This window comes from Melozone crissalis, unplaced genomic scaffold, assembly GCF_028551555.1.
Source record: "Melozone crissalis strain CALT ecotype California unplaced genomic scaffold, PUWL_Pcris_2 ptg000041l_1, whole genome shotgun sequence".
In the NCBI taxonomy this organism is placed as follows: domain Eukaryota; kingdom Metazoa; phylum Chordata; class Aves; order Passeriformes; family Passerellidae; genus Melozone; species Melozone crissalis.
In genome coordinates, this window is record NW_026535819.1 from 9,245,062 (window position 1) to 9,271,239 (window position 26,178).

The 26,178-nt window shown below is 46.1% G+C and overlaps 1 protein-coding gene across 6 annotated transcripts in view; it reads right to left on the reverse strand.

The window, feature by feature from the left end:
* The window catches only part of CACNA1B (calcium voltage-gated channel subunit alpha1 B), a 313,833-nt gene that overhangs the window by 88,599 nt on the left and 199,056 nt on the right, over window positions 1-26,178 (reverse strand). For all 6 annotated transcript variants that reach the window (XM_054284411.1, XM_054284410.1, XM_054284409.1 and 3 more), the window contains 4 exons: window positions 26,021-26,093; window positions 20,320-20,437; window positions 16,768-16,835; window positions 9,246-9,352 (listed from right to left, as the gene is read on the reverse strand). In XM_054284411.1, the coding sequence (XP_054140386.1) occupies window positions 9,246-9,352; window positions 16,768-16,835; window positions 20,320-20,437; window positions 26,021-26,093 (366 nt within the window). The remainder of the gene's footprint in view (window positions 1-9,245; window positions 9,353-16,767; window positions 16,836-20,319; window positions 20,438-26,020; window positions 26,094-26,178) is intronic.

Genomic DNA, 26,178 nt, shown 5'->3' on the forward strand with positions numbered 1-26,178 from the left:
CCTTTCTGCCTGTCAAAGCTCCCAGGAAATACATTGGAAGAAATGATCCAAAAGATGACTAAATCTAATTTATTCCCCCAATTTTCCCTGTGAGCCATCAGACCTGGGCACAGACAGGTCACATCTACTTTGGGCAGTCACAACAGCTCAGTCTTGGTCACAGAAGTTAAACTCACATAAAGCATCAACATATTTTAAATCCCAGCTTGTCCAAGATCCACCAGTGCACAAAGAGCCCCCAAACACCCAGGGGAATATCAGGGAGGAAAAGCTGCTGGAAAAGCTGCTGGAAAAGCTCCTTGGCTTCACAGTACCTTGGTGCCTGCTGTGGGGCCAGGACGAACCCACAGGCTGGAATTGCACTTACTTGAGTCTCCAAAAGCATTAAAGAAGAAAGACAAGGTCACACAGTTAAAGGATAACCCAAAGGACACTCGTGGGGGTGGGACAGGAGCTGATGAGGAGTTTTTGGGGTTAGTCAGCAGCAGTAATGATGTTTGTACCAACCTGTTGGTGTCAAAGCACACCCTGACCCACAGCACAGCCAGCAGGATTGGATTGGGAGGAAGCACATGGAGTGAGAGAGAGTTTTCCACTGTGTTTGCTCAACTCCAGCTCCAGAGGAGTTGCCAAGAGCCTCATTAGGACAAAATCTGTCACTTTAAGCTCCAGCTCGAGAAGGTCAGAGAGCAAAGACATAACCAGCTTTTCAAGAGTTTTCCAATTTAGTCTCACTTGGACCCCGTTTCCAGAATTCTTTTGAAGTCCTCCTCCAGTTTTCCCTCCAAGAGAGCTCTCCTGGTTCTCCCACGGAACCCAGAGTGCAAACACTGGTGGAACATCAAAGCCAACAGCCCAGCACAGAATAAACACAGAGAACAGAAAGAAATACAAGTGAGAACAAGACAAACCATCAAACGAGGGGAGACAGGAGAAGAGAGGAGAAGAGTTCAGGAGAAATGATGGAAAGGAATTAAGGGAGAAAAATGGAGGAAGGAAGAGGGGGAAAAGTCACAGTCAATGTATGGAACACAAGAGTTGCTCACAAATCACAAGCATCAAATGACAATGACACCTTCCAGTCCTTTCCCTAGATGTTGGTCTGGAGGCTTTCCACAATGATGAGAATGATTTTTTGGGGAAAAAGAACACAGGGAGAGTGAAGGCACCAGGAGAAGGGGGAGGTTGACAGAGCTCTAAATGAGAAATCCACGTAGTGAATATCGTAACAGAGAGCAACTCACGGTGAATTTACGCTGGAGACTGACGAGCTGCGAGATACAGTACCTCGTGTTTGCTTTACAAAACTGCACATGCAAAAAAACAAAACAAACAAAGAAAACAAAAAGTGAGAAAAGAAAAAGCCAAAAAACCAAAAAAAAAAAACAAACCAAAAGGAAAATCAAACCAAACCAAACGGGCAGAGAAACCATAAAAGACTTCAGGAGGAGACTCGTACAGGCCGCGTCCTGTCAGGTGCAGACGGGGAGGAGACCAGGCAAGCTCCAGGGTTGTGGAAACCATGGACACACCACCCTCTGGAGAATGAGGACACAACCAAAGAGTCCAAAAGGGAGCCAAAAGGAAGAGGTGACCAAGAGGCACGCGATGAGCATGGAGCTCCATGGCTCCCTGGTACTCACACCACCAACATCCTGCAGGAGCCTCCTCTGCCACCCATGGGGGTTATTGTGCTGCAAATCCTCCTTTCCAAGAGGATTCCATTTGCCAATTCCTGCTCCTGGCACCAGGAGGAAGCTTTAGCACAGAGCAAGGGCTGGAGAGAGGACCCCAGGCTCCAAAATCCACCTGAGCTCCAGCAGCTGGTGCCACACAACTTCTCCTCAGTCCTGCCTCAGGAGGCACCAACCTCTCTCCTCTACAGGGACTGGGATGGGCCTGGCTCAGACTGCCCAAAATTGGGTCACTGGGCCTAAAAAACCTCAGCTCTGCTGCAGCTCCAGTGGGGCAGGGCCCAGGGGTGAAAGGAGCTTCCTGCAGCTCAAGGAATTTTGTAGATTTTCCTCCATCTCCTCCACACCATTTATGTGGGGGAGTCTAAATATGGAAATCACTGAATCACATAGAAAAGGCAGGGAATTCACAGAAAATATCCTGACTGATCCTGGCTTGAGGCATTAACTTTTTCCCATCTCTAATGATAATTTTTATCAATCTACAGCGGTCCAAAAACCCTCCCCAAGACTGAAAATAAAATCCCTTCACCTCCTGATTTGCCTTTTCAGTTGCAGCATTTTTCCTCCTGCTTTCACAAGCATTTAAATCTGTTAACAATTAATTCTAGCCAGCCAGAAGGCCCAGTTAAAATCTAATATTCTCTGGGTATCATAGAAGTAGAGGTTTAAATATACGTTTATTAAAATTAATGGATTGTTCTGAACAGAAATATTGGCTCAGTTACGGCATATAACACAAAATCCAGAGGTTCAGAAACCTGGAGTGAATATAAGAAAAATTATGGAAGGCATCATAAAAGTTTTGCTTGAAGCAAACAATCTGCTGAGCAGCCAGGTGAAGTATTTTACCTAAACCCCAGGATTTCTGCATTTGTCTGGTGCCAAATCAAATGAAACAGGAGCAGAGGCAGAGTGGGGGTGGCATGTCCTGCATGCTGGCCAAGGAAATTATAACTTCCAGGTTGTTCAAGCCGGAGACCTTTTTACTCTTTGGCAACAAAATCCTGCAGAGAACAAGCCCCTGAGTGCAGGGCATAACCAAGGAATTCCTTTGGGAAAACTTGGGATGGAGGAGAACGCTGCCCTGATTCACCTGGGAGTCAGCATCGTGCAGAACGTGTGGAGATTTTGGGTTTGATTGTTGGAAATTGTGGAAAGCAGATGAACATCCCTCAGTGGGAGGCTGGGATGAGCCTCTGTATGTCTTCCTGCCTTGTTTGGTGCTGGGCAGGGTGAAGGCTGTCTTTGTCTGTCCTTGTCACCTGTGCAGGGAATGTGACACAAGCCCTGCAGCGCTCCAGGCTCACTACTCTGCTCCCATGGCTGGATCTGCCTTTTTCAAACCATTAATTTGCCTGGAACCACCATGTGTGAAACCACAGAGCCTCCTTTTCCAGGGCAAAATGACAGCAGGAGTTGATTTTCACCAGATGCTACTTACCAGGAAGGAGGGACAGAGCCCAGAGAGTGGCTGTGGGTGACACCGACGGTGAGGACAGAGAGGAAAACCCACGGGAGGAATCAGAACCTCACACACTGACACACTCCAGGGGAGGAGCAGAGGGAAGAAACCACAACCAGCAAGAGGAAATGAACACCTCTTCTACTCTACACCCCCCAGCAGAGCACAGGGCACGGGCTGGGTGTTCAGGCAGCTTCTTGCTGGGTGCTGTTGGGTGCCCAGAGCCCAACAGAGATGTGGAAATCACCACGGTACTCCCGAGACAGAAGGAAAACATGGAACCTCTGAGATGGAAAACCTGGAGAAACAGAGCAGTTCCCCACCCCTGCATCCCCAGACCTGTACAAAAGGGCCACAGGGGTCAGGGTGAAGGGACTGAGGTGCCACCTCTGGTGGCTTTTCTGCCTTGCTGTCACTGACAGGCACTGTCCCCCTGTGGGACTGCAATTACAGCACCAGTTCTGTGAACAATCCCAGTGGGACCAGCAGAAACCAGTCCTGGAGACAGCAGGAGGAGGTCCTTGGAGGCTGGGAAGTTGTCCTGGGAAGCACAGATAACTGGAACAGCAGTGAGCAGTGTGACAAACTGTGCTTAGGTCTGGTGCCCACGTCCAGGAGCTCTCTCTGCCACTGCCCACCAGGTTTCATGCACCACCCAGGTTCTCCTCCCACCCAAAACTCACACCTCACACCTGTGATTAAATTATTCCCGTGGATCTGGCTATAACTCTAATCCATTACCTCATGGAATTAATAAAACCCCAAACCTCATAATTCACGGAGTGCAAAAAGTTCCTCCAAGTGTCGCTGATTACCTGGCAGGCTCCTACAAATTTAGAGGTGATGAAAAAGGCTTTCCCCAAGCAAAGGTGAGGAGAGGGCACTGGGGAATGCTGTGGGTCCTGCTGAGCCCCAGGTGTGCCCTGCCTGGGGCAGGGTGAGCTCGTGGCAGCCCCTTTTGTACGGGCCATTGGTGCTGCTCTGGTTGGGACAGGGAAGGCAGACAGGAACCCAAACATGGGGAGTTCAGGCATCAGACCAGGCAGAAGCAGGAAAAAACCTCAACTTTGCTTTGGGGCCTTTGTGTGACCCACAGGGATGAGCCTGAGGGCTCCTCCTTCCACTGGCAGTGCCACCAAAAAGTGCTTTGGACATCCAGTGCCTTGGAATTGTCCCCTTGTCCCTGGTCTGGCTGCCAAGGAAGCTGCACCAATGGTTTGCCCTAAGGACCCCTGGCTCTGTGAAGTCCCTCAGGTGCAGAGGCTGAGCAGGGCAAACGACACAGAGGGGCTGAACAAACCCAGAACTCACCTCCAGAAACAACAAAGCAAGGAAAATGCTAAACGGAAAACAAACAAACAAAAAATAATCACAAAAAAAGAAGAGTGAAACAATGGGCTCGAATCAAACACACCTCCTGTGTTCAGCCAAACGTTGCAAACAGTGACAGAACCAACACATCACCCTTGTTTTTCATCCTAAATAAATCCTTCAGGGTAGAGTTCACCAGGTGAAAAACCAACTGTGGTCAGTCAAATCTGCTCTCTGGTGGAGCAGAGAAATGATGGGGGCTGCATGAGGCACGAGCTCCACACCAGCCTCACTTTTCATCCAGAGAAACCACAAAAATAAATCCTGCAGGTTAGAGTTCACCAGGTAAAAAACCAACTGTGGTCAGAAAAATCTGCTCAGGTCCCTCTGGTGGAGCAGAGAAATGCTGGGGGCTGCATGAACCAGCAGCTCCACACCAGCCTCACTTTTTCATCCTAAATAAATCCTTCAGAAAAGGGTTCACTAAATGAAAAAGGAACTGGCCAGACAAATCTGCTCAGGTCCCTTTGGTGGAGCAGAGAAATGCTGGGGGCTGGATGAGGCAGGAACTCCAGACCAGCCTCACTTTTCATCCAGAGAAACCACAAAATAAATCCTTCAGGCTAGAGTTCACCAGGTGATAAACCAACTGTGGCCAGACAAATCTGCTCAGGTGAATCCCCTTGGTGGAGGAGGACTGTCACTGTCATATTTTCTGGAAAAATCTCTTTGCCCAGGATTTTGCTCCTGGGAAGCTGAGAAGCCTCAGAGAAAAAAGAAACCAATAATTATCTGATTTGTTTCTCCTGTGTTTTGCTGCTTTGGAATGTGTTTGGAGATTGTTTACCAACTGGTCATTGTTTGATTGGTTTAATGTGAATTGTTTTACTTAATGACCAATCACAGCCAAGCTGTGTCAGGACTCTGGAAACAGTCACGAGTTTTTCATTATTATCTTATAATCTTCTGTAAGCATCCTTCCTCTATTCTTTAGTATAGTATTCTTTAATATAATAAATAATATAATATTATAATAATATAATTTAATACAATAAAGTATCATAAAATAATAAATTAGCCTTCTAAGAACATGGAGTCAGATTCATCATTTCCTCCCAACAATAGGGGACCCTGAAAATACCACAGATCATCTCAACCCTCTGAGCCACCATGATATTATAGGGATAAAATAATAAATGAGCCTTCTAAGAACATGGAGTCAGATTGATCTTTCCTTGCCTTTGTCAGGGTGCCCTGAATACAAGAGAGGACATTTCTGGAGCTCCAAAGCAATGCAGGATGTTGTGAGGCAGATGATGAACGATCCCTCCCCAGCACTGCAATGATCAGCCTGTTATTAAAGGAGATCCCTGGTGTCCATCAATCACAAAGCAATTCCCAGCTCCAGGTGGGAAGGTGAAGGTGCCTCTTCAGAGCCTGGGTAACACTGGATAACAACCAGTTCCTGATGCTTAGGAAATGATGTTCAGTAACCAGCGCAATAAATGGAGCTCAGAGCAGAGGAAGGGGGACAAGGGGACAATTCCAAGGCACTGGATGTGCAAATTTGGTGGAGCTTGCTTAGGAGGGGAGGCTGGGGCAGGTGATTAAATTATTCCCTTGGATCTGGCTGCAACTGTAATCCATTACCTCATGGAATTAAAAAAAACCCAAACACCCAAACACAGAGTGCAAAAAATTCCTCTCCAGGCACAACTGACCCTGTATTGGCAGGGGAAAAATGCCAGAGGTGGGGGATCCAACCCCGTGGGAAGGGCTGCAAGGAGCTTTAGGGGAGCCACAGTCAATGCTGGGAGCAGGACTGGCAAGGGCAGGGAGGAAACAGCACCTGAGGCAGCACAGCCAATGTGAGTCCTGAGCAAGCTCAGCCCAGGGACAGCTTTGTCACCTCCGTGGGGACACTGGGAACGTGAACATTGTGATCAAGAAAATCCAAGTCATGCTGTTCTCTGCCAGCACCTGTTTGGACTGATGCAGGCAGGGAAAATATCAATGTTTTCAGAACATCCATCCATGCCATCGATGCCTGCTGTTACAGAAATCCACTTCCACAGGTTGGGAAAATAATATTAAACTAGAAAACTAAAAAAAAAATTCCTTCGGGGAAAGTACAAATAAAAATTGATTGGGTAGAGCCGCCTTTTCAGGAGCTCAATACCTGTTTTCCCAGGCCTTGCTCACTGAATCCTACAGGGATTGGATTCGTTGTACCCAAGTTTTGGGTTCTGGTGATATTTCCATTCATCAAAAATCCCATTTTTAAGAACACCCAGCACTTTTGGCATGTCCAGCTCTGGATCTGATCTGCCAGGACTTGCCATGGTCACAACATCTGCTCCACCCTCAGAGCACCGTGGGGAATAAGAGCAGCAGAAATGAATTGTTTGGGTGGATTTGGGTGCCAAAAGGTCCCTAAATCAGCCCTACTGTGCTGGAGAGGAAGATCCAAGGGATGGTGGCTACAAACTACCCCCCTATATATATAAATATCAAAGATTTAGGGGCTGCAAAACACCCCCTGTCCAATATTTAGGAGCTGCAACCCACCCCCCTATCCAAGATTTAGGGGCTGCAAACCACCCCCTGTCCAATATTAGGGGCTGCAAAGCACCCCCTGTACAATATTTAGGGGCTGCCAACCACCCCCTGCTCAAGATTTAGGAGCTGCAAACCACCCCCTGCAAGATTTATGGGCTGCAAAGTATCCCCTGCAAAATTTAGGGCTGCAAACCACCCCTTATACAATATTTAGGGGCTGCAGAGCACCCCCTGCTCAAGATTTAGGAGCTGCAAAGCACCCCTGTTCAAGGTTTAGGGGCTGCCAAGCCCCTCTGGAGCTCCCTGAGGATGGACATTCCACCTCTCTATGGGTTCTTCACTTGAGAGCTGGATTTGACCCTTGTGGGTCTCTCCCAACTCAGAATATCCTGGGATTTATGTATAAAATTGCTTTGAGATGGATTCATTAAATCTCATGGGTCACAAGCCACCAATCCACCCAACATCCTCTTCCCATCTCCCAAAATCTGACTCCTCCCTTGCCTGCTCCTCCAAGGCCTCATCCCTGTGGGCATCAATCCCTGGACCTAAATGTCGCCTTTTTTCCCCAAAGCAAAGCTCTGAGAGTGGCCATGGAGCAGGGTAAGGAGATGTCACAGGGTGTCACAAGGTCAGGAGATGTGCAAACCATCCCTTACACTGTGCTCCTGCGAATTTTCACACAGCTGGGACAGAGCAGACTCAATTTGAGGCAAAATAAGCAAAAATCCACAATTTTTTCCTCACTTTGAATTGTTGTCACTAAAATTTCCTTGTGGTTTTGAAAACCTGGTGAAAAATCATGGAAAAACTGATTTTTAATAATTTCAACCTTAGGTCCATGGAAGTGAGTTGTTTTTTTTTTTTTCTCCTAATTTCTAAGAAATCTTCCCATGCAAAACACAGAAGCAAATAAGCACCATCATCATCTTGCATTTTCAAATACCAGAACCAAGAAATTCATCAAAGAGCAGGAGTAATTATCCTCATCTGACTTCTTTTCAAGGCTGGCCAGAAAATAATTGTAAGGAAAAAATGGTATTTAAAACTATCAAACAGCCAGAGCATAAATAGGAACTGATTACAGCAGTAATGACAAAATAAAATGGTAAGAAGAATAAAATAGGCAAATTAATAATATTCTTTTCCTTCACATGTAATAAACTGGCTCCACTTGGCCTTTTGTCTTTGCTAAAGTGGATTAAAGTCCCAGTAAAAAGAGATTTCCACCGAAGGGATCCGGCTGCAGTTCAGGTTTTTTCCAGTAAATTGAGCAGGAAATTTCTTTTTTTTTAATGCTTGAGCTTCTCCAGCCCTTGGAGGTCTCCCCCTGTAAAAGGGGTCTGGAAAACATCAGCAGCTCCCAGTAAAATGCAGGAGCAAACTTTTTGGTGTTGATGCTGAAATTCCAGAATATTCAAGGAACCTTTTCAGCAAATTCTTGTGAGGAATCCCAGAACAGAGTCATGGAATGGTTTGGGTTGGAAGGACCTTGAATCCCGTCCCAACCTCTGCAGGGACACCCTCCACCACCTCAGGCAGCCCCAAGTCCATCCAACACTTGGATATTTCCAGGGATGTCTCAAACACAGGAACCTGGACCCCAAATATTTGCACCTACACCTCATTTCTGCACCTCCAGGATCCAGGAAAAGTTGGGCCCAAGGCAAAGCTCTCCAAGGGTTTTGGTATCACAGGGCCTGTGCTTGTTCTCATCCAGGCATCTGGGAATCCCAAATGGATGTTCCTGCCTCCAAAACAGAGCATTTTACTCCACCCAGCTCTTTCAAACAGCAAGAAAAGGGAATTCAAGCACATTTTTCAGCCATTTAAAGGATGCCTTTGCACTTCAATTCTCAAGATTATTAAAAAATATTGATTTCTGTGCACACACAGAAACAACTCATTAAAAATCATTAAACTCATCTCCTCATTAAAATCCAAAGTGGGATGTTAACACTTCACCTGGTGAAATCTACCTTAAAAAAAAAAATCCTCCTAAACCACAATTATTCAAAGCTGAGGCCTTACAAAGAGCACCAAACTGAAAGAAATCCTTCAATAAACTCCTAATTAAGTGCTCAGCACTGAAGTATTTGGCCAGAGGTGGTGCAGCAGGACTCCCAGACCACGGCATGCTCCAGCTGGACAGACAGACAGACAGACAGTGACACTGCAAAAGGGAAATGCCCTCCCAAGGAATCAAAGGTGCTTACGCAGCTATGGAGATGTTGGCTGCTGACATGGGGCTCACTTCAGCCACCTCCTTGGCCTTCTGCAGGGCCAGCTTCTGATTGGTGGCTTCCTCCATCTCCTCCTCATCCTGGGGCACAAAAACAAGAGAAAACAGGGAATAAATCATGGAATAACAACAAGCAGAGCTCCCCTGGGGCGTGGTGCTGCCACTGGTGGGTTGCAAGGACACAGGAATTTCAATTTAGGGCTGCAAGGACACAGAAATTTCAATTTAGGGCTTCAAGGACACAAGAATTTCAACTGAGGGCTGCAAGGACACAGGAATTTTAGTTCAGGGCTGTAAGGACACAGTGATTTCAATTTAGGGCTGCAAAGACACAGGAATTTTAGTTTAGGGCTGCAAGGACACAGGAATTTCAATTTAGGGCTGCAGGGATACAGAATTTCAATTTAGAGACAATATTTGCAATTTAGAGACAGTATTTGCAATTTAGGGCTGCAAGGACACAGGAATTCTAATTTAGGGCAGATTTTCTCACAAGGAGCCCCAGGTTTGGTGCAGGGTGAGGTGAGAATGCCAATGTTTTGTCAAGAGGGTTTTTTACCCTCACAAATGTTCTTGACTCTGCTGGGTCTCCTCTCAGCACACAGCAGTGGGGAAGGAGACTCTGAGGGAGCAGGGATGGGACAATTCCAGGTGGAATTCCCCATTTATCCCAGAGCTGTGTGTGGAACAACCCTCTAAAGCCAATGTCCGGCTGGAACACCTGCATGGGCTCCTAAATCCTCCCTGGCCTCCTGCCAAGGGACTTTTCTGAAACAATAATAAAAAGCGATGGATTTGGGATGGTTCTGCTCCCATCAGTTATTCACACCCACCTCAGTTCCCCGAGGACTCAGAAAACAAAAAAAGAACCATACTAAATGTCATTTGTGGAGCAAAGCAGGGTTCTGCTCCTTCTTCCTGCATATCCCTGGATCAGGAGGATTTTTAAACTCTGAAGATTGTAACTGGGATTTCTCTCTTCCTACCCAACATGAAAAGCACCACTAAAACTCAAAATTAAGGATTTAATTTAAAAAAATTATTACAAAAGTTAATTTCAGAAATTCAAAATTTAAGGATCTTAAAACACTGAGGCAAGAGCAAAACCCAAGGAAAAAACCTGGTCCCCCTTCAATGGGTACCAAGGGCAACTTTGCTGGAATTTTTTAAAAAATTTTCTTCAAAATAAAGTCAAAGCATGGAAGGATCAGCACAGAGCTCTGGTAGCAAGATCAGCATCTCACAAATCCAGGGAAAACCACACTGAGAGCAGTCCCAGGCTCTTGTGTCAAACTTCATGGAATGCACAGGTCTGCCTCTGCTCTCCAGGCTGCTGCTGCAAGGAGTCAGGATTAAAATAATGGGAGCAGACAGATCTCCAGCTTTGGAATAGGAAATTATAGAGATTTATCCACCCTGAATTCCATCTGCATAAACAGCTCCTTGCTCTGCCTTTGGTGCTATTTGCTTCCACTGAACTCATTTGGAAACTGTTTTATTTTTCTCCTTCAGAAGGAAAAAAAAATGTGGAAAATTGATTTAAAAAATCGTTACCATATAAATTTCTTCTTTTTTTTTTTTTCCTTTTTTTTTTCCCTTTGCAAATATTTGCAAGTCTATAACCAGGCCTGAATAAAAGACCTGCTGAGCAATTATACAAAGTCAATATTTCTCAGCTGCCAAATTCCAGCATTTTATGGATTTTTCTCCATAATTTCCAGTATTTTATTTTTATTTTATGCCAAATTCCAATTTATCAAAGCTTTGGGAGCTCATTGCAAACCAAGGGAGTTTGGTTTAATCCTGGGCCCCCAGATCAGTCCCAGCTGTCCTTTCACCCTGCTGGGGTGGGAAAGCAGCAAAGCACCCATGCATTGGGATAAATTCAGTGTTTGTGGTGTAAAAACAGAAAGGAATGAATTCCACATTTCCCACCCCAGGTTTTGCCATTCCCAGCACAGCAGAGCTCCCTCCATGGAGCAGACTGGGACAGACAGATGTGTTTGTCCCAGCTGTGTGTCCCCAGGTCCGTGTGTCCCCCAGTTTCCCCTCTGGACTCTGTGGTGTAGGGGGGATAGAGTACGGGTAAATGAAGGTGATATAGAATGTAATCTTATCCCCCAAGAAATTGCAGTTGGACCCTATTACTAAAGATGAAGAGCAGGCTGAATGATAACATGTAACACCTGTAGCCAATAAGAACAAGTGGTATAAAAGAGTGGATTGGTGGGCAATGAAGTCAGAGGAGTGGGATGGCTACTGCAAGGACCTGGAACAGTTAGTGCTTAGAGGAGATGACTGTGAGAAACATTGAGGAGGTATGAAACTCTGGTGATATGGAATCCTTGCACCATAATGATAATAGAACTGTTGCGCTGTTTAAGACAACAAATGGTGACCCAGACGTGATTTGGGATGTGATTCAGGAAACAACCGTGTGATTTGGAAAAAAATGGCTTAAATACTATGCTATATTGCCCTGTGGATTTGGAACTAAACTATATTGCCCTATGGATTCAGGGAAGCTAGATTTGACCACCGGATTTGACATATAACCCCATGGATTCGGGGAAATGTGATTTGACTACTAAACTATTGGCAGAATATATCAGTTACAGCTATTAGTGTTTGTTAAATATAAAGATAAGCACTTTGTAACCTATAAAACTGAACTAACATTTAGAAATATATATATCTGTGCTGTAATATGCTGTTTGAACACTTGTATAACTCTTAGTTCTAAATTAAATGTACAAATATGTCATAATTTAATTTATTTGAATATGTGCTGGAAAAGCTGCAACTCTGTGGTTAAAAGAGAAAGGGGGAATTGTAGGGGGATACAGTATGGGTAAATGAAGGTGATATAGAATGTAATCTTATCCCCCAAGAAGTTGCAGCTGGACCCTATTACTAAAGATGAGGAGCAGGCTGGATGATAACAGGCCACACCTGTAGCCAATAAGAACAAGTGGCATAAAAGAGTGGATTGGTGGGAACTAGAGTTAGATAACTGCTGCAAGCACCAGGGACAGTCAGTGCTTAGAGGAGATGCCTGGGAGAAACATTGAGGAGGTGTGAAACTCTGGTGATATGGAATCCTTGCACTGTAATGATAACAGAACTGTTGTGCTGTGTAAGACAACACTGTGGGGTCGCTGCTCAGCAAGAACAAAACATCCCAGAGTGGTTCCAACACAAATTCTCTTTCCCACACAAATCCCACAGCAGCTCCTCGTTTATTTTTTTCATTTTTAAAAAATTAACTGTGCCCATCCCAATGCAGCAGAACTGTTATCCTCAGGACACGAGTTTTAAAAGGAATTACACCCCAATTAAAAAAATCTTTCAGGTTTTCCTTTCATCCTCCAGGTAAATTCAAACTATTTCTTCCTTTGAGGGATCTCCAGCAGCCTTAAAAACCAAAGGCTGCTGATTTTTCTTTCTCTGCCCCTAAAGCACCAGGTGCAGGTTTTAAAACCTCTTTTAAATTTGTGGTTTCTGCTCCATTCTCCTGGGTGCAATTCTGCTGGATTTCCATCCTGAAGGAGCAGCAAATGCAGCTGTTCCTCCCTCACAACGAGCTCAGCCCTCAGCAGATGTTTGCTTTGTAATATATCTGTGGCTCTTTCCATGCAGGCATTGCAGATGACTCCAAAAATTCATTAATTTTTTTACCTGATATTTTAAATTCCAGCTCAAACTGTTACTCCCATTTCACAGATAAAGCTCTTGTCCATAAGGACATCCCTGGTTCATGTCCCTTTCTGTTTTCTAGAGCTCTAAATTTTAATTTAAATCAATTTCTCACAGGGTAAAACCCATTTTTGGTGCTACCCATCATGATGTGCATCATTAAAACTGAATTTTCTTGAATACATTCAGCCAGTTAAAGCCTTTTCCATAGGAAGGAGGGGGATTTATGGATGCTCAGCTCTGGGTTTGGCCACTCCTTTCAGTCCAGAATTTCTGGGCATTCCTCAAGAATTTTATACAAATTTTCACAAAATTCCCACATCATACATGTTTTTATGCTGCTTTTTTGGGGATCACTGGCAGTGCACAGAGATGAGAAAACACTTTTTGCTTGAAGATATGAATATAAAGCCTCAGTTGTAGTGGGTTTACACTCCAATTTAGAGAGGATGAAGCAGGAGCTGCTGGATGTCACCAGAGACATTCTGCATGAGCAGCAGAGAGATTTGAAAAGCAAATTTTGGGGGCAATTGTAAATTCTGCTCTGAATAAATGAACAGGAAGGAAATCCTGTCAATATGTTGAACAAAACGTAAAGGTGAGGGAACCCAAAGTGATTGAGGAGAGCTCTCAGGAATCAGAAAAAATTGGGTGGCAGAGTTTGAGTCAGTGCAAGACCAGAACAGGAAGAGCAGGAGAGGGAGCTGGGAGCAGATTTTTCATAGATTGAAAGCAAAGGTGGTGATTCTTTATTTTTTTCCCCAAAAAATGAGTCATGCCAAAGCACTGGTGAGTTCTGTAACAGCCACAGGGTGATCAAGCTGCAGTTAAATATAGCCCCAGTTCTGAGAGCTCCTCTTACAGGTCACAGAGCCCAGAAATGGCCCAAATGCCACATAAAAAAATCCAAATTAGCATCCAGAAGTGGGGAAAGTTGAGATGTTCCAGTCCTGAGGCAGGAAAGTTTTCTGCCTTCCCTAAACAGAGGCAATTTCAATTGCTCCTGGTTCTCCCACATTAAATTCAGCGCTGATCTCAATTAATTTCACAGAATAAATGTCAGGAGAGTCTCCTGGGACCAACTGACTCCTGAGTAACTCCCTTGTATCTCTGGGCCATTTTTGGGGCTTGCATGATCATATTTACTCAGCAGGAAATCCCTCATTCTCCAGGTATGTGTCTAATTGAATTTTAGCTTTTTCCTCTTCTTTTGAAAGCCCCGGTGATTTGGGGGGGAAGATCATAAATAAAATTAAACTTAAAAAAAATCCCCAAGAGAGTTTTTGGAGAAGGTTTATGATTTGGCAATGCTGTTGAATCCATCAATATTTAATTAGACTTTATAAACATCCCCAAAGTCAGGTTTCTAACCCTCCCTGTCAGCTGCTGAAATATTCACAAGAAAGCACTTAAAGGATTAAGAAAGAAGGAGGATGAGCTTCATTATCCAAGAATTGTGCTGGGCCTCATCTCCCCTCTTTGCACATGCATGGGATGCCCATAAATCTGGGAGGATCTTTGCCTCCAGGCTGGAGATTTCTGTGAGCACAGAAACAGCTGAGCTGCTGAAAGGGGGGAAAAAAAAAAATCCCATTTAAAAAAAAAAAAAAAAGGAAAAACTCCTAAACAACAGAGTAACAGAGAGACATTAAAGACAGCCACGAGCAGCATTTTAAGAGAGGAGGGATGCAGAATACAGAATTGGAACAAAAAATAAAGTAATAAAAATGTGTAAAAATTTTATTTATAATAGTAAAAATTATTTATAATAACAAAAATACTTATAATAAAATTATTTATTAAAATGCTATTTATAAAATTCTATTTATAATAAAATTATTGTAACAGTATTTAAAATAAAATTATTTATAATAATAAACATTATTTAATAATGTCTATTATTATTATATATGATATTAAATAATAATATATATTATTATTTAATGGAAACAAATATTATTATAAATATTTTTAAAAATTCACCCAGGAAGCCACCAGGCTGTTTGGAGGGTTTGTTGGGAGAAAGCTCCAGAAAAGCTGGAGCCAGTCCTGCAGGAAAAGGGGAGATGGCAAAGAGCAGCTCAGCCACAACAGGGATGTGGTTTTTGATGGGAACCTTTGGCTGGTTTGCTCTGCAGAAACTGGAGGAGGGTGGGAAATGTGAGGAAATCTTTGTGTCCCTGAAGTGTGGAGCTGCACTGAGGACCCAAAGAGCCAAAAATGTTGGGAAAGCTTGAGTGCAGCAGTGCCAGACCCACCCCAGAGCTCAGCACCAACCCTGAGCACCACATCTCTGTGGCTTTTGAACAATTCCATGGGGTGGTTTGGGGTGGAAGGACCTCAAAGCCCATCCAGGACACCTCCCACCAGCCCAGGTTGCTCCAGCTCCATCCAGCCTGGCCTTGGGATCCAGGGGCATGAACTGTTGCACCTTTCCCTAAAAATAAAAACCACCTGTGCCTGCTGCTGCCTCAGCACATGGGCAGAGAGCTCTGCCACTGTCAGGAGGAAAGCAATTAAAGTTTTAAAGCACAACCACCCAATGGGGACACTGCTGCCTGTGCCCCCAGCAGCTCACTGTGACTGATGGCAGCAGCACAGCAATGGGTGAGAAAAGGTAAAGATGGGCAAAAATCCCTTTAATTCTCCTCATAAATCCACCAGAGTGCACCAAGAAATCAAAGTCGTGTAATAGCCCAAATACCAAGGGCAACAGTCACAGTCCTCCTGCACAACTGTGGGCTGAGCTGTTCTCAGTGTAAACATTCTCCAACAGAATTCTGTGTTCACCCCAGTGTCACTGCCATCCCCTGCCAGGACCTGGCTTTGTGCCTCTGATTTCTCTTACACCTGGGGAGAGGCAGGAATATCCCAACATCTCCCCTGAGTGCTCACAACAGCCTCTGCAAATTGTTTTGCCTGAAGCTGATTGGAAAATTTTAATTCTTTAATCCATCACCAACCCCAGCAAGGTAAAGGACACAAAGTGTGAGACCAAACTAAACACAAAATATTCCCTGCAACCTGAAATAAAGAAAGCTGCAGGGGAATGAACCTCTCTGCAGTGCAAGCTGCTCACCAGAGAGGCAAAAGCAGCACCACAATGCCTGAATTTGCTCCTGCCTGAGCTTCCAATCAGCCAAAAAAACTCTTAATTGGTTCTCCTCTGCTCTTGGAAACAGAAAATGTGAGATGAGCAATGCCCACTCTGGGATAAAGCAAATACAAAATATTCACTGCAAACTGAAATAAAGAAAGCTGAAGGGGAATAAACATCCAGGTGCCTCTCTGCAGTGCAAAGTGGTCACCAGAGGTGCAGCAGGTGATGCCTCAGGTTTTAGATTTTCTGTTTTTCACAATCTGCTGCTTTAGTGGGTGAGTCTGAGCTCCATATCAGGGCATGGTGAGCTCTGTGCACAGAGCAGGGAGACAAAACAATTCCTGCTCCAGCTGGGCACCAAGGACAAATGACCCAAATCTCAGCCCAAGAGCACAAACACCGTGGGCTGGAGAGAGAAAAACAAGCAGGGTGGGACTGCCTGGGCTAAAGCTGGAATGGGACAATGAACTGCAAGATGCAAATGGAGCAGAACTTACAAAAATGTGAGATCTCATGACCAAGCTCTCCTTTGCTCCCATCTTGGAGCCATCTGGGTGCCCTTCAATAAATCTCCACTTTATTCCCCTTAACTCCATCTATCCTCTGTCCCAGCTCCTTCAGGCACCCCAGGGCTCCAGGGGACAGCTCAGAGTGTCCCCCTTGCTTTGAAATTTACAATAAAATGCAATGTCCCACCTACCTTGGTCAGCTCCTGGGCATTGGCCAGGTTGTCCACAGCGATGGCCAAGAACACGTTCAGGAGAGTATCTGTGGGAGCAGCTAAGGAAAAGCTCTTCACACAGCACAGGAGCAACCATTCCCTCCCTTCTGCCCCTTTTTTCCTCCTCAGTGTTTTATGGATTGATCTCAGGAAGCTCTGCCACCATTCCCAGCTCACCCACCCTGCCCAGGGCTGGCCCTGCAGGGCTGGACACACATTTGTGTCCCCAGCGCCTCTCTGCAGAGGGGATAGGACCTTAGGGGTGCCACCCCATCAGAGGGGCAGGGTGGGACCTCCTGCTGCCCCAAAGGCACCACAGCCCCTGATTTTCCACCCCTCCGGGCCAGAAATGCAGATTTCAGCCTCATTTTCCCCTCACGCAGATTTCAGCCTCGTTTTCCCCTCATGCAGATTTCAGCCTCATTTCCCCCTCTTGTTTAAAAGCACAACCACTGGAGCTGCAGGAAATGGGTCATTTTAAGCCAACATTTACATTTTTATACACACAGAGCTGTATAAAGTCATGGAGAACATGGAGAAGTGAATCTCAGGTCGTTGCTGCTGGGAGGAAACCATCCTGGCTTATCTCACTGGGGTCAGGGTGGCAATGGGGCACCCCAGACCTGCTGAGCCCCACACAGAGCTCAGCTGCCCCAGAGCAGCACACCCAGCCCCAATCACGAGCTCTGCTGATAAAACAGCTCCTAAGCCCAGCCCAGAGCCCAGCTAAGCCAGGGCAGTGCCCAGCCCAGGCCTCTCAGCAGAGCTCTGCATGCCATCCCTGAGACAGAACACCATCCTGGAAATATTTATTCCTCTTTTACTTTCATTTTTCCACTTCACGATTTCAGCTTTTGCTGAGTTTATTGTTGTTATTCCAGCCTTGTGGCTGCAAAACAGCCCCAGAGCAGCCATAAATCAGCTGCCCTAGCACAGGGAAGGAGGGCAAGCAGAGCAAAACACAGCAAAAGCTCCACTCTCCCAAGGAGAAAATGTGTTTGGCTCTTGCACATCACCTGGGGACAGGAGAGTCACTCACTGCAGAGCTCTGTTTGCTCCTCCAGGTAGGAATGTGCAGGGGAATGGTTCATAAACCCACTGAAAGGACTGCAGGAGATTTAGGAAATTAATCCAGGTGTTTGCAGGAGGCTCCAGGAGAGCTGGAGAAGGACAGGGATGGAGGGACAGGACACAGGGAATGGCTCCCACTGCCAGGGGGTAAAGTTTTATGGGATTTTGGGAAGGAATTCCAACAGTCTGGAAACACTTCCAAGCCTCTATCAGGGAATAAATGTCTCAGCAGGACAACTGCCTCCCTCCCCCTGCCTCCCACACCCTCTGGAAGTGGCTCATGTAACACAGGCAACCCCTGGAAATGGAATTAATTTCTTTTTATCAGATCAGCCTGGCCTGATCCATTCCCAAGCAGACACAGTCTGGCAGACTTGGGTGTTTCTGCCCCAAAAAAGGTCCCTCAGCCCTCTCTGCAGAGCTGGGGGATTCCCAAATTTCTCCCAAACTCCAGGCTCTTCTCTCTCCTCAGGCTGTGTAACCTGGATGAGGCAGAGCCTGGAGCCAGGAATCATCTCCTGCCTGGCACTTGAGGGCCAGGGAAGGGCAGCATCCTCCAGGCAGCTCGTGTTTTTCTCTTCAGGCCCCTCTGCAGTTTTTCTTGGAGTTTTTTTTTTTTTTTCCCTTCTTTTTTATTGTCTCAACAGATGCCTCAATTTATCAATTAAGTGGATAACAGTGAACCCAGGCATGGTGTAATTTCCTGGAAAATGGGCCAAATCCTGTTGTTACTTTAATCATAAAACTTTCATTAAACCATTTCTGGTTCCACACAGACTCTCTGGAAATGGAAACGTAACATGAGACACTTCCCACTTAGAAAAACAAACTTTTCCTTGCTGTGATCCATTGAAAAAGCAAATTATTCCCTCTCTGTCCTCACAGAGCCTCACCTGCAGCAAACTCATCCCAACCTGCAGGACTCAGGGAGGATCAAAGAATCTCACCTGGCACATCCTCCTTCCTTCCCGAATGCCCCAGTGATGTCCCAAGGAGCTCAAGGAGCCACCAGCACAGGGTTGTGGGCAAAGGGCATGCCAGAGGCACTGGAGATGTCTGGAGGAACTCAGGAAAAACAGCCCTGGATCCCTTCAGCAGCAGAAGGGGAAACAAGAGAGCTGCACCTGATGAGATTTAGGGAGAAGATGGGTTGTTGGGGATGAAACAGGAAAGCCTTATAAATATGATTGTCTGGCAAAAGATTTTGACAATGTGGAAACTATAAGTGAGATTGTAATGAAAGCAAGCTTTGAGATCCCTCAGTTACTGAACAACTGGAAAACAATGGTGTGGCCAGCTGAAGGTGATCCCCTTTTGATGGAACAACACCCTCTGCTTGCAGACAGGCCCAAGGGTCAGAGCAGACCCTACAGCTTGGCAGAAGGGGCCCAAAGAGGAGTTTTTAGGGTTTAAAATGTAACACAGTATGGTAATGTAGTGATTCTTATAGGCTGTATGTAAATGATATGGGATTTGTATCTTGTACTAGATTGGTGAGTGAGAATCAGAATATTCAACACAGAAGAAGGTTTATCGTATTGTAACGGGAACCTCGTTCTCTTACCCTTTTGCTCTCTCACCCTCTCATCCTCTCTCCCCCTCTCTTCTCTCATTCCTGCTCTGAGCTGTGGCTGGCATCTCCCAGCAGGGCCCTGCACCCAGGCCCTTTGCAATAAACCCCAAGTTCCAGACCTGGCTGCAGAGATCGCTTATCTCTGTCCCAACCGTCCTACCCCCCGAGGCTCCTACAGTGGGTGAGGTTCTCACTCTCCAAATCCCAAATCCATGGCAGGGGCAGGAGATCCCCTCCTCTTGAACATGACCTGCTCAGCAGGGAGAAGTCCCCTCTGAATTAAAGGTGAGGAAGGGAATTCACGCCCCGCTCCTCAGGAATTGGGGCTCAGCAGCTCAGAGGTGAAACATCGCTCCCTCAGTTGTGCTGTCAAGCCTGATTACAGCTTAATCCCATTTCCAAACGCCAAGCCCAGAGGATTTAGAGCTCTCCATCCCTCCCTGCTCTCTCTGACCCAGTTTTGCAGTCTGGTGTTTCTGGAAGGGGCTGGCTGCTGGGAGGAGATGTCTGAGCATCACTGCCACGGCTCCTGCAGGAATGGGATAAATCCTGGGGGACACTTGTGTGACAGGCACAGCTCCCACTGCCTGCTCTGCTCTTCCTGTCCCTGCTCCTCATCCTGCAGGACAGAGTTCCAGCCAAGCCAAAGGGATGGAGCCTTGCTATGCCACCCATGGGCACCAATGTCATCGATGGCACCTTCTCCAGCTGGAGCAGCCCATTTCTGCAGGAATTCTTTCTTGAGCCCCAGTATTTCCCCCAGTTCATCCCTCCCCTTCTCCTGCATCTCCAGCCCAAACAAGACTCCAAGGAAAAGAGGAATGCTGGGACTGTCCTAGAGGATCATGACAGCGGGCAGGACAGTGGCACCAAGGATGGAAGGATACAGTTACCAAACAGGGTGAGCACGATGAAGTAGATGGAGGAGAACATTCCGGAATGGACGCCGCCCTGCGACTCTATCCCGTGGTACATCACAGCGTTCCAGTCCTCGCCCGTCAGGATCTGCACAGAGCAGAGGGACACACAGAGGGTCACTCACAGGAAGGGTCACTCACAGGAAGGGTCACTCACAGGAAGGGTCACTCACAGAGAGGGTCACTCACAGGAAGGGTCACCTCTGACGCCGGCAGAGGGCTATTTACAGAGACGGGGCTGCTGCTGAAAGAACCTTGAGCTGTTTTATTTTCCAGCATCAGTCTCATTACATGATTACGACAATGAGAAGATGCCAGCAGCTCACATTCTAAGCAGCAAACCAAAAAACTTTATGTTACAACTTACTTTATAAGCTTCTTGACCAATCACACAAAGCAAAAGCACATTGACAGTAGTTTTATACAATCACCATAAGCACACGTACTTTTGGTTAAAACAATGCTTGCTTATTTCAAATACAATACCTGCTTGTAAGCCTTAAAACACAACACACAGAGCTCCATTATTAAGCTTTAACCATCCTAATATCTTGCTAGATAAACTTTCTGTAGCTTAGAGAGCTATTCTGACAAACTTTAATACACAGACCATTGTTCTATTTGCCCTTACTTTTCTATACTTTAAATACTTTTTCTGCTGACCAATCTCATGGCTGCTGCTTTAGCTCTACTCACACTTCTGCTGTATCTAACGCCTACATCTTGCAGCTTTCCCAAAACACTCTAATTTTGTAGATTCTCACAACCTCATCCCACTCCACAGCTCCTGAAAGGTGGCATCCAGAGGCAGGGTGCTCTGACACTGACCCACAGCCACACACTGGCACTGCTGAGGGCACACCCTGAGTGCTGTGCCCAGCTCTGGCCCCTCAGCTTGGGGAGGACATTGAGGTGACAGCATCCAGAGGAGGCAATGAGGCTGGAGAGGGGCTGGGAACACAAACCCTGTGAGGAACCCCTGAGGGAGCTGGGGGTGCCCAGCCTGGAGAAAAGGAGACTCAGGGCTGCCCCCATTGCTCTGCACAGCTCCTGAAAGGGGCCTGTGCTCAGCTGGGGCTGGGCTCTGTCTGCAGCAGCACTGACACAGCCAGAGCACACAGCCTCGAGCTGTGCCAAGGGAAAGTCAGGTTGGGTATTAGGAAAAAATTTTTCACAGAAAGGGTGATAAAGTCATGGAATGGCTGCCCAGGGAGGTGGTGGAGTCCCCATCCCTGGGTGTGTTTAACAAAGCCTGGATGTGGCACTCGGTGCCAGGGTTGAGTTGAGGTGTTGGGGTTGGGTTGGACTCAATGGTCTTGAAGGTCTCTTCCAACCCAGGGATTCTGGGAATTCTGTGAAAGGCAGCTCTGGGGGAGCCAGGGTGAGCAAAGCCACCAGGGAATGTCCCTGAGAAATGAGGAGCAAAAATCTGGAATTCTGGGCACATCAGCACACATTCCCTGCCTGCCCCAGCAAAGCCAAACAATGACCACTTTTAGTGCATTAAACATCAGGATGTAAAGATCCAATTCCTAAACAGGAAGTTGTCCTTGGGTTTAGTAGGTGAAAGAGAAAGAAAACTGCCGGTTTTTTTTTTTTACAAAAGCAAGGGAAAAAATGTCAAAGTTTAAATGGACTTGCAAAAGGTAAATACTTCACAACATAGGATACAAACAAGTAAAAAAAAATTAAAACTACTGAAAAAGGAACAAGTTATTTAAATGTGTCCAATTTTGATAACTGCTGGGTAAATAATTCAAAACAGAGTTTACAAAAGAAAACTAATTGAAATTTTTCCTAAACTTAAAGCTGCTTTGGGGGATCAATTATTCTTACAGTTAACTTTAAAAAAATTGCTCTGAACAGTCTAAAAGCAATAAAATTAAAAGGACTTAATCTTTCATAGTATCGAGGAGTTAAATGTATAAAACAAATAAATTCATTTCATAATAAACAGTCCCTAATTTTCTTTTAATTTTGTCTTGAATTTATAATTTAAAACCAAAACATGTAGTATTAAATCGACTAAAAATAACTGGCTCCTGGTTACTATTCTTTTAACAACTTAATTTTTCTTTTTGTTAATACAATTAGAAAACACCCAAAACCAAAACACAAAAAAACAAAAACAAACAAACAAACAAACAAAACTCAAAAAAAAACCCACCAAAAAACCCAAAAACAAATAAAAACACAACAAATAAAAGAAGATAAAAAGTGCTAAGCCCTAAGTATACCCTAGTGATGGAGTTCCATGTGCAGGATGATTGGAATGACTGCAAATTCCATCCTGCAAACTCCAGCCTGGCTGGCAGCTGCTGAGAGAGAGGAAATTTCTGGCTGCAGGGATGGTGCTGATGACAGCACTGGGCAAGAGTGAGTCTAGACACAAGGACACCCAGAGCAGACACCAATTTCTCTCCCAAATGCACAATTCAGCCTCAAATAATTCCAAAATCAGGATTCAGACCCAACACTGCTGGAGCTACTCTGGATTTGCACCACAGAATATGGAACAGGGCTTTGGGCTTTCAGATCTGCCACTCAATTATGCAGAGTATTGTCCCCAAATGTGCATTCACAGAATTTCCATGAATTCACAGCTGCTCCTGCTTTCTGGGAATAGCCATAAAGTGATTTCTGATCACACAAATATTCATGGAAAGGGCAGCCACTGGGAACTTTTCTATTTCCAAGCAGAACACCAGGATTTGCAGGTATGACTAAGTGCAGCAGGGTCTGGGTTTAAAATCCAACTTTTGGATTATTTAGGAGTGGAAGAGTGGAACAAAAAGGTCAAGTTAAAAAAAAGAGATGTTTCAGGGGCTTTTGCAGAGAGATAAATAATCTAATCTAAACTGAGCAGCCTGCTTGGAGAAGCTGAGGATGCTCCCTGAGGCCCTGGAAGGAGGAGCTGGTGTCCTTCCAACTGTCACCCATCAGCTGCAGGAATTACTTCAGTAATTAGGGAGCAGCCTGAAGGATCCAGGATCTGCTGGCTCTGTCCTCAAGCAGTTAATGAAATTCATTCAGGTCTCTTTAGGGATGCTGCAAGGAATTTTTGCAGAGGAGATGGAAGGACAGCACTGCAGAGGGAGAGGCACAGGCAACGAGGGCTTGGGAGCAAGGGCACAGGTACCTAACACAGAATTTTGCTTTCCAGAGGCTCTTTGCTCAGGGATGTTGTGTGTGTGTGTGTATTTGGATTATTTTTGTTATTCCCCAGGCTCCGAACTGCCCTCAGCTGCCCCAAATGACCATTTGGAGTGCAGCTCACTGTTTAATACTGAGGCGCCAGCACGTGATGGAATAAAGGAGATGTCAAGAGCTGCTGTGAAATGTTCATGGAATAATGAACAGGTTAAGGTTGAGAGGAACAGGATTGTGCTGCTTCCAGGGGCTGCAGTGCAAGGGAGGTGCCTGAGGGATCATATCCCACAGGCAGGGTGCTCTGACATGGACCCACAGCCAGACACTGGCACTGCTGAGGGCACACCCTGAGTGCTGTGTCCAGCTCTGGCCCCTCAGCTTGGGAAGGACATTGAGGTGACAGCATCCAGAGGAGGCAATGAGGCTGGAGAGGGGCTGGGAGCACAAACCCTGTGAGGAACCCCTGAGGGAGCTGGGGGTGCCCAGCCTGGAGAAAAGGAGACTCAGGGGTGCCCCCATGGCTCTGCACAGCTCCTGAAAGGTGCCTGTGCTCAGCTGGGGCTGGGCTCTGTCTGCAGCAGCACTGACACAGCCAGAGCACACAGCCTCGAGCTGTGCCAAGGGAAATTCAGGTTGGATATCAGGAAGAGATTTTTCACAGAAAGAGTGATAAAGTTGTGGAATGGCTGCCCAGGGAGGTGGTGGAGTCACCATCCCTGGGTGTGTTTAACAAAGCCTGGATGTGGCACTGGGTGCCAGGGCTGAGTTGAGGTGTTGAGGCCGGGTTGGACTCGATGATCTTGAAGGTCTCTTCCAACCTGGTGATTCTGTGTGTCATGGGGAGGCAGAACTCTGTCCCCATCTGGCCACTGCCACCCCTCATTTCCAGCTGTGCCCACTGCTCTGCTCTGCCCTCAGCAGCCTGTGAGGATTTCTGGAGGAAATCAAGGAGCAGGGCATGGGGACCTAACACAGAACTCTGCTTTCCAGAGGCTCTGTGTCATGGATGTTGTTTGTGTGTGTATTTTATGTGATTATTCACAGCTGGGCATTCAGCTCACAGGGACTTCCTCAGGAGCTGGAGCTGAAGGTTGATGCTCCTCTGAGGGAATTTAGGCTGAGCTCAGCCAATTGCCAGGTGGACAAAACCCATCCTGAGTATCCAGTGACAGGACCATGACCCAGCCAGGGCTGCTGGGATAAAAATGGGCTAAAGCAGAGGGCAGAAGGGTTTGTTTGAGAAAGTTCTTACACAGAGAATCTCCAAAGGTACAGGGGGACAGGGTGTATCTAACTTTATTGATTCAGCACACTGAATGCTGTCTCTGACTGAGCCTGGCTGAGGTTATGGAAGAAAAGCTTGGAAAGGGATCCCAACTTTCCAGAGTGAAAGAAACACTGAGCTGGAGTTTGCAGTTCAGGGAAGGAGTGGGATGGAGGGAGAGCAGGGAGACCACAGTGAATCCAGGGCTGATGGCTTTTGCTGGGTTTAGCTCCTACCCCTGACATTCCAGACAAATATCTTATATCCACATGCTTTCCTTCCCCTCACACTGCAGGACTAACAGGAAATATTCCAGCTGAGGATTCCACAGGCAGCTCCAGTCCCAAAGCAAAGCAAAACCAACATTCCCAGGGTTCATATCCGGAGCTGCACCCTGGCAATACCTGTCTGAGCCCTTCCTTTGATGAGCAGGAAAATCCTTATGCAAATCTTATGCAAATCTTAATCCCCCGTGATGGGCAATATCTTGTGAGGTGAGCACTGAACCTGCCTCACATCTGGGCAGTGGCTCCTGCAGAGCTCTCAGGAGCTCTCAGCTTCCCTTGAGATTCTTTTTCTGTCTTAATCCAGAAATTGTCATCATCCCCCTTCCCTTCCTTTTTATCTCCTTTTGGGGTCGTGACACTGAAATACATCAGCCAGGCCTTGCTGAGATCTGGGGAATTCTGGTTCAGGGGGAGCCCACACTGTGCAGGACAAGGCTGGAAATGAAATCTGTGAGGGTCACCTGCAGCTGGAGCAGCCCCAGCTCTCCTGAGCTGGGAAACACCTGAAAACATTCTTTTAAAATTATTTTAAATATTTTAAACCATTTTAATTTATTGTTTTGAAAAAGACAGGTAGAAAACAGCTGCAAAATTCAGCTTTGAATCCAAGCATTGCATGTGCCAGAGCTGCAACTCTGTGGGCAGGGGCTGGAGAACACAAAGAGCACATCCAGATGTGGCACAGCCTGGGCACACACAAATTTTAATTAACAGAAATATCTGATTTATCAGCATTTTTGCCCCCTAGCAATAAATCTTTTGTTCTAGTTTTCCTTAATACCACAGCACTGATTTTTAATTTGATTTTTAGTGATGCATGTATCAGTCAGAAAAGTAAAACACATGAGAAGGAAGGACTCCCCCTTTCCTAAATTCCACAGACTTTTGGGGACTTGTTTGCCCCCAAAGCAGGAAGAAACACCCAGGAATTTCAATTCTAGCACTGCCCCAGGACAAGGAATGGCTTTACCTGGAAGACTGTGAGGATGGCAGCAGGGAAGGTATCGAAATTCGTGGTTGGAGTTTCATCTTGGAAATTGAACCTGGAGAGAAGGGAGAAATAAAAACAGGAGTGGGGAGGGACAGGCAGCTCCAGGCAGCCTGGAACACCCTTTAACACCCCATAAA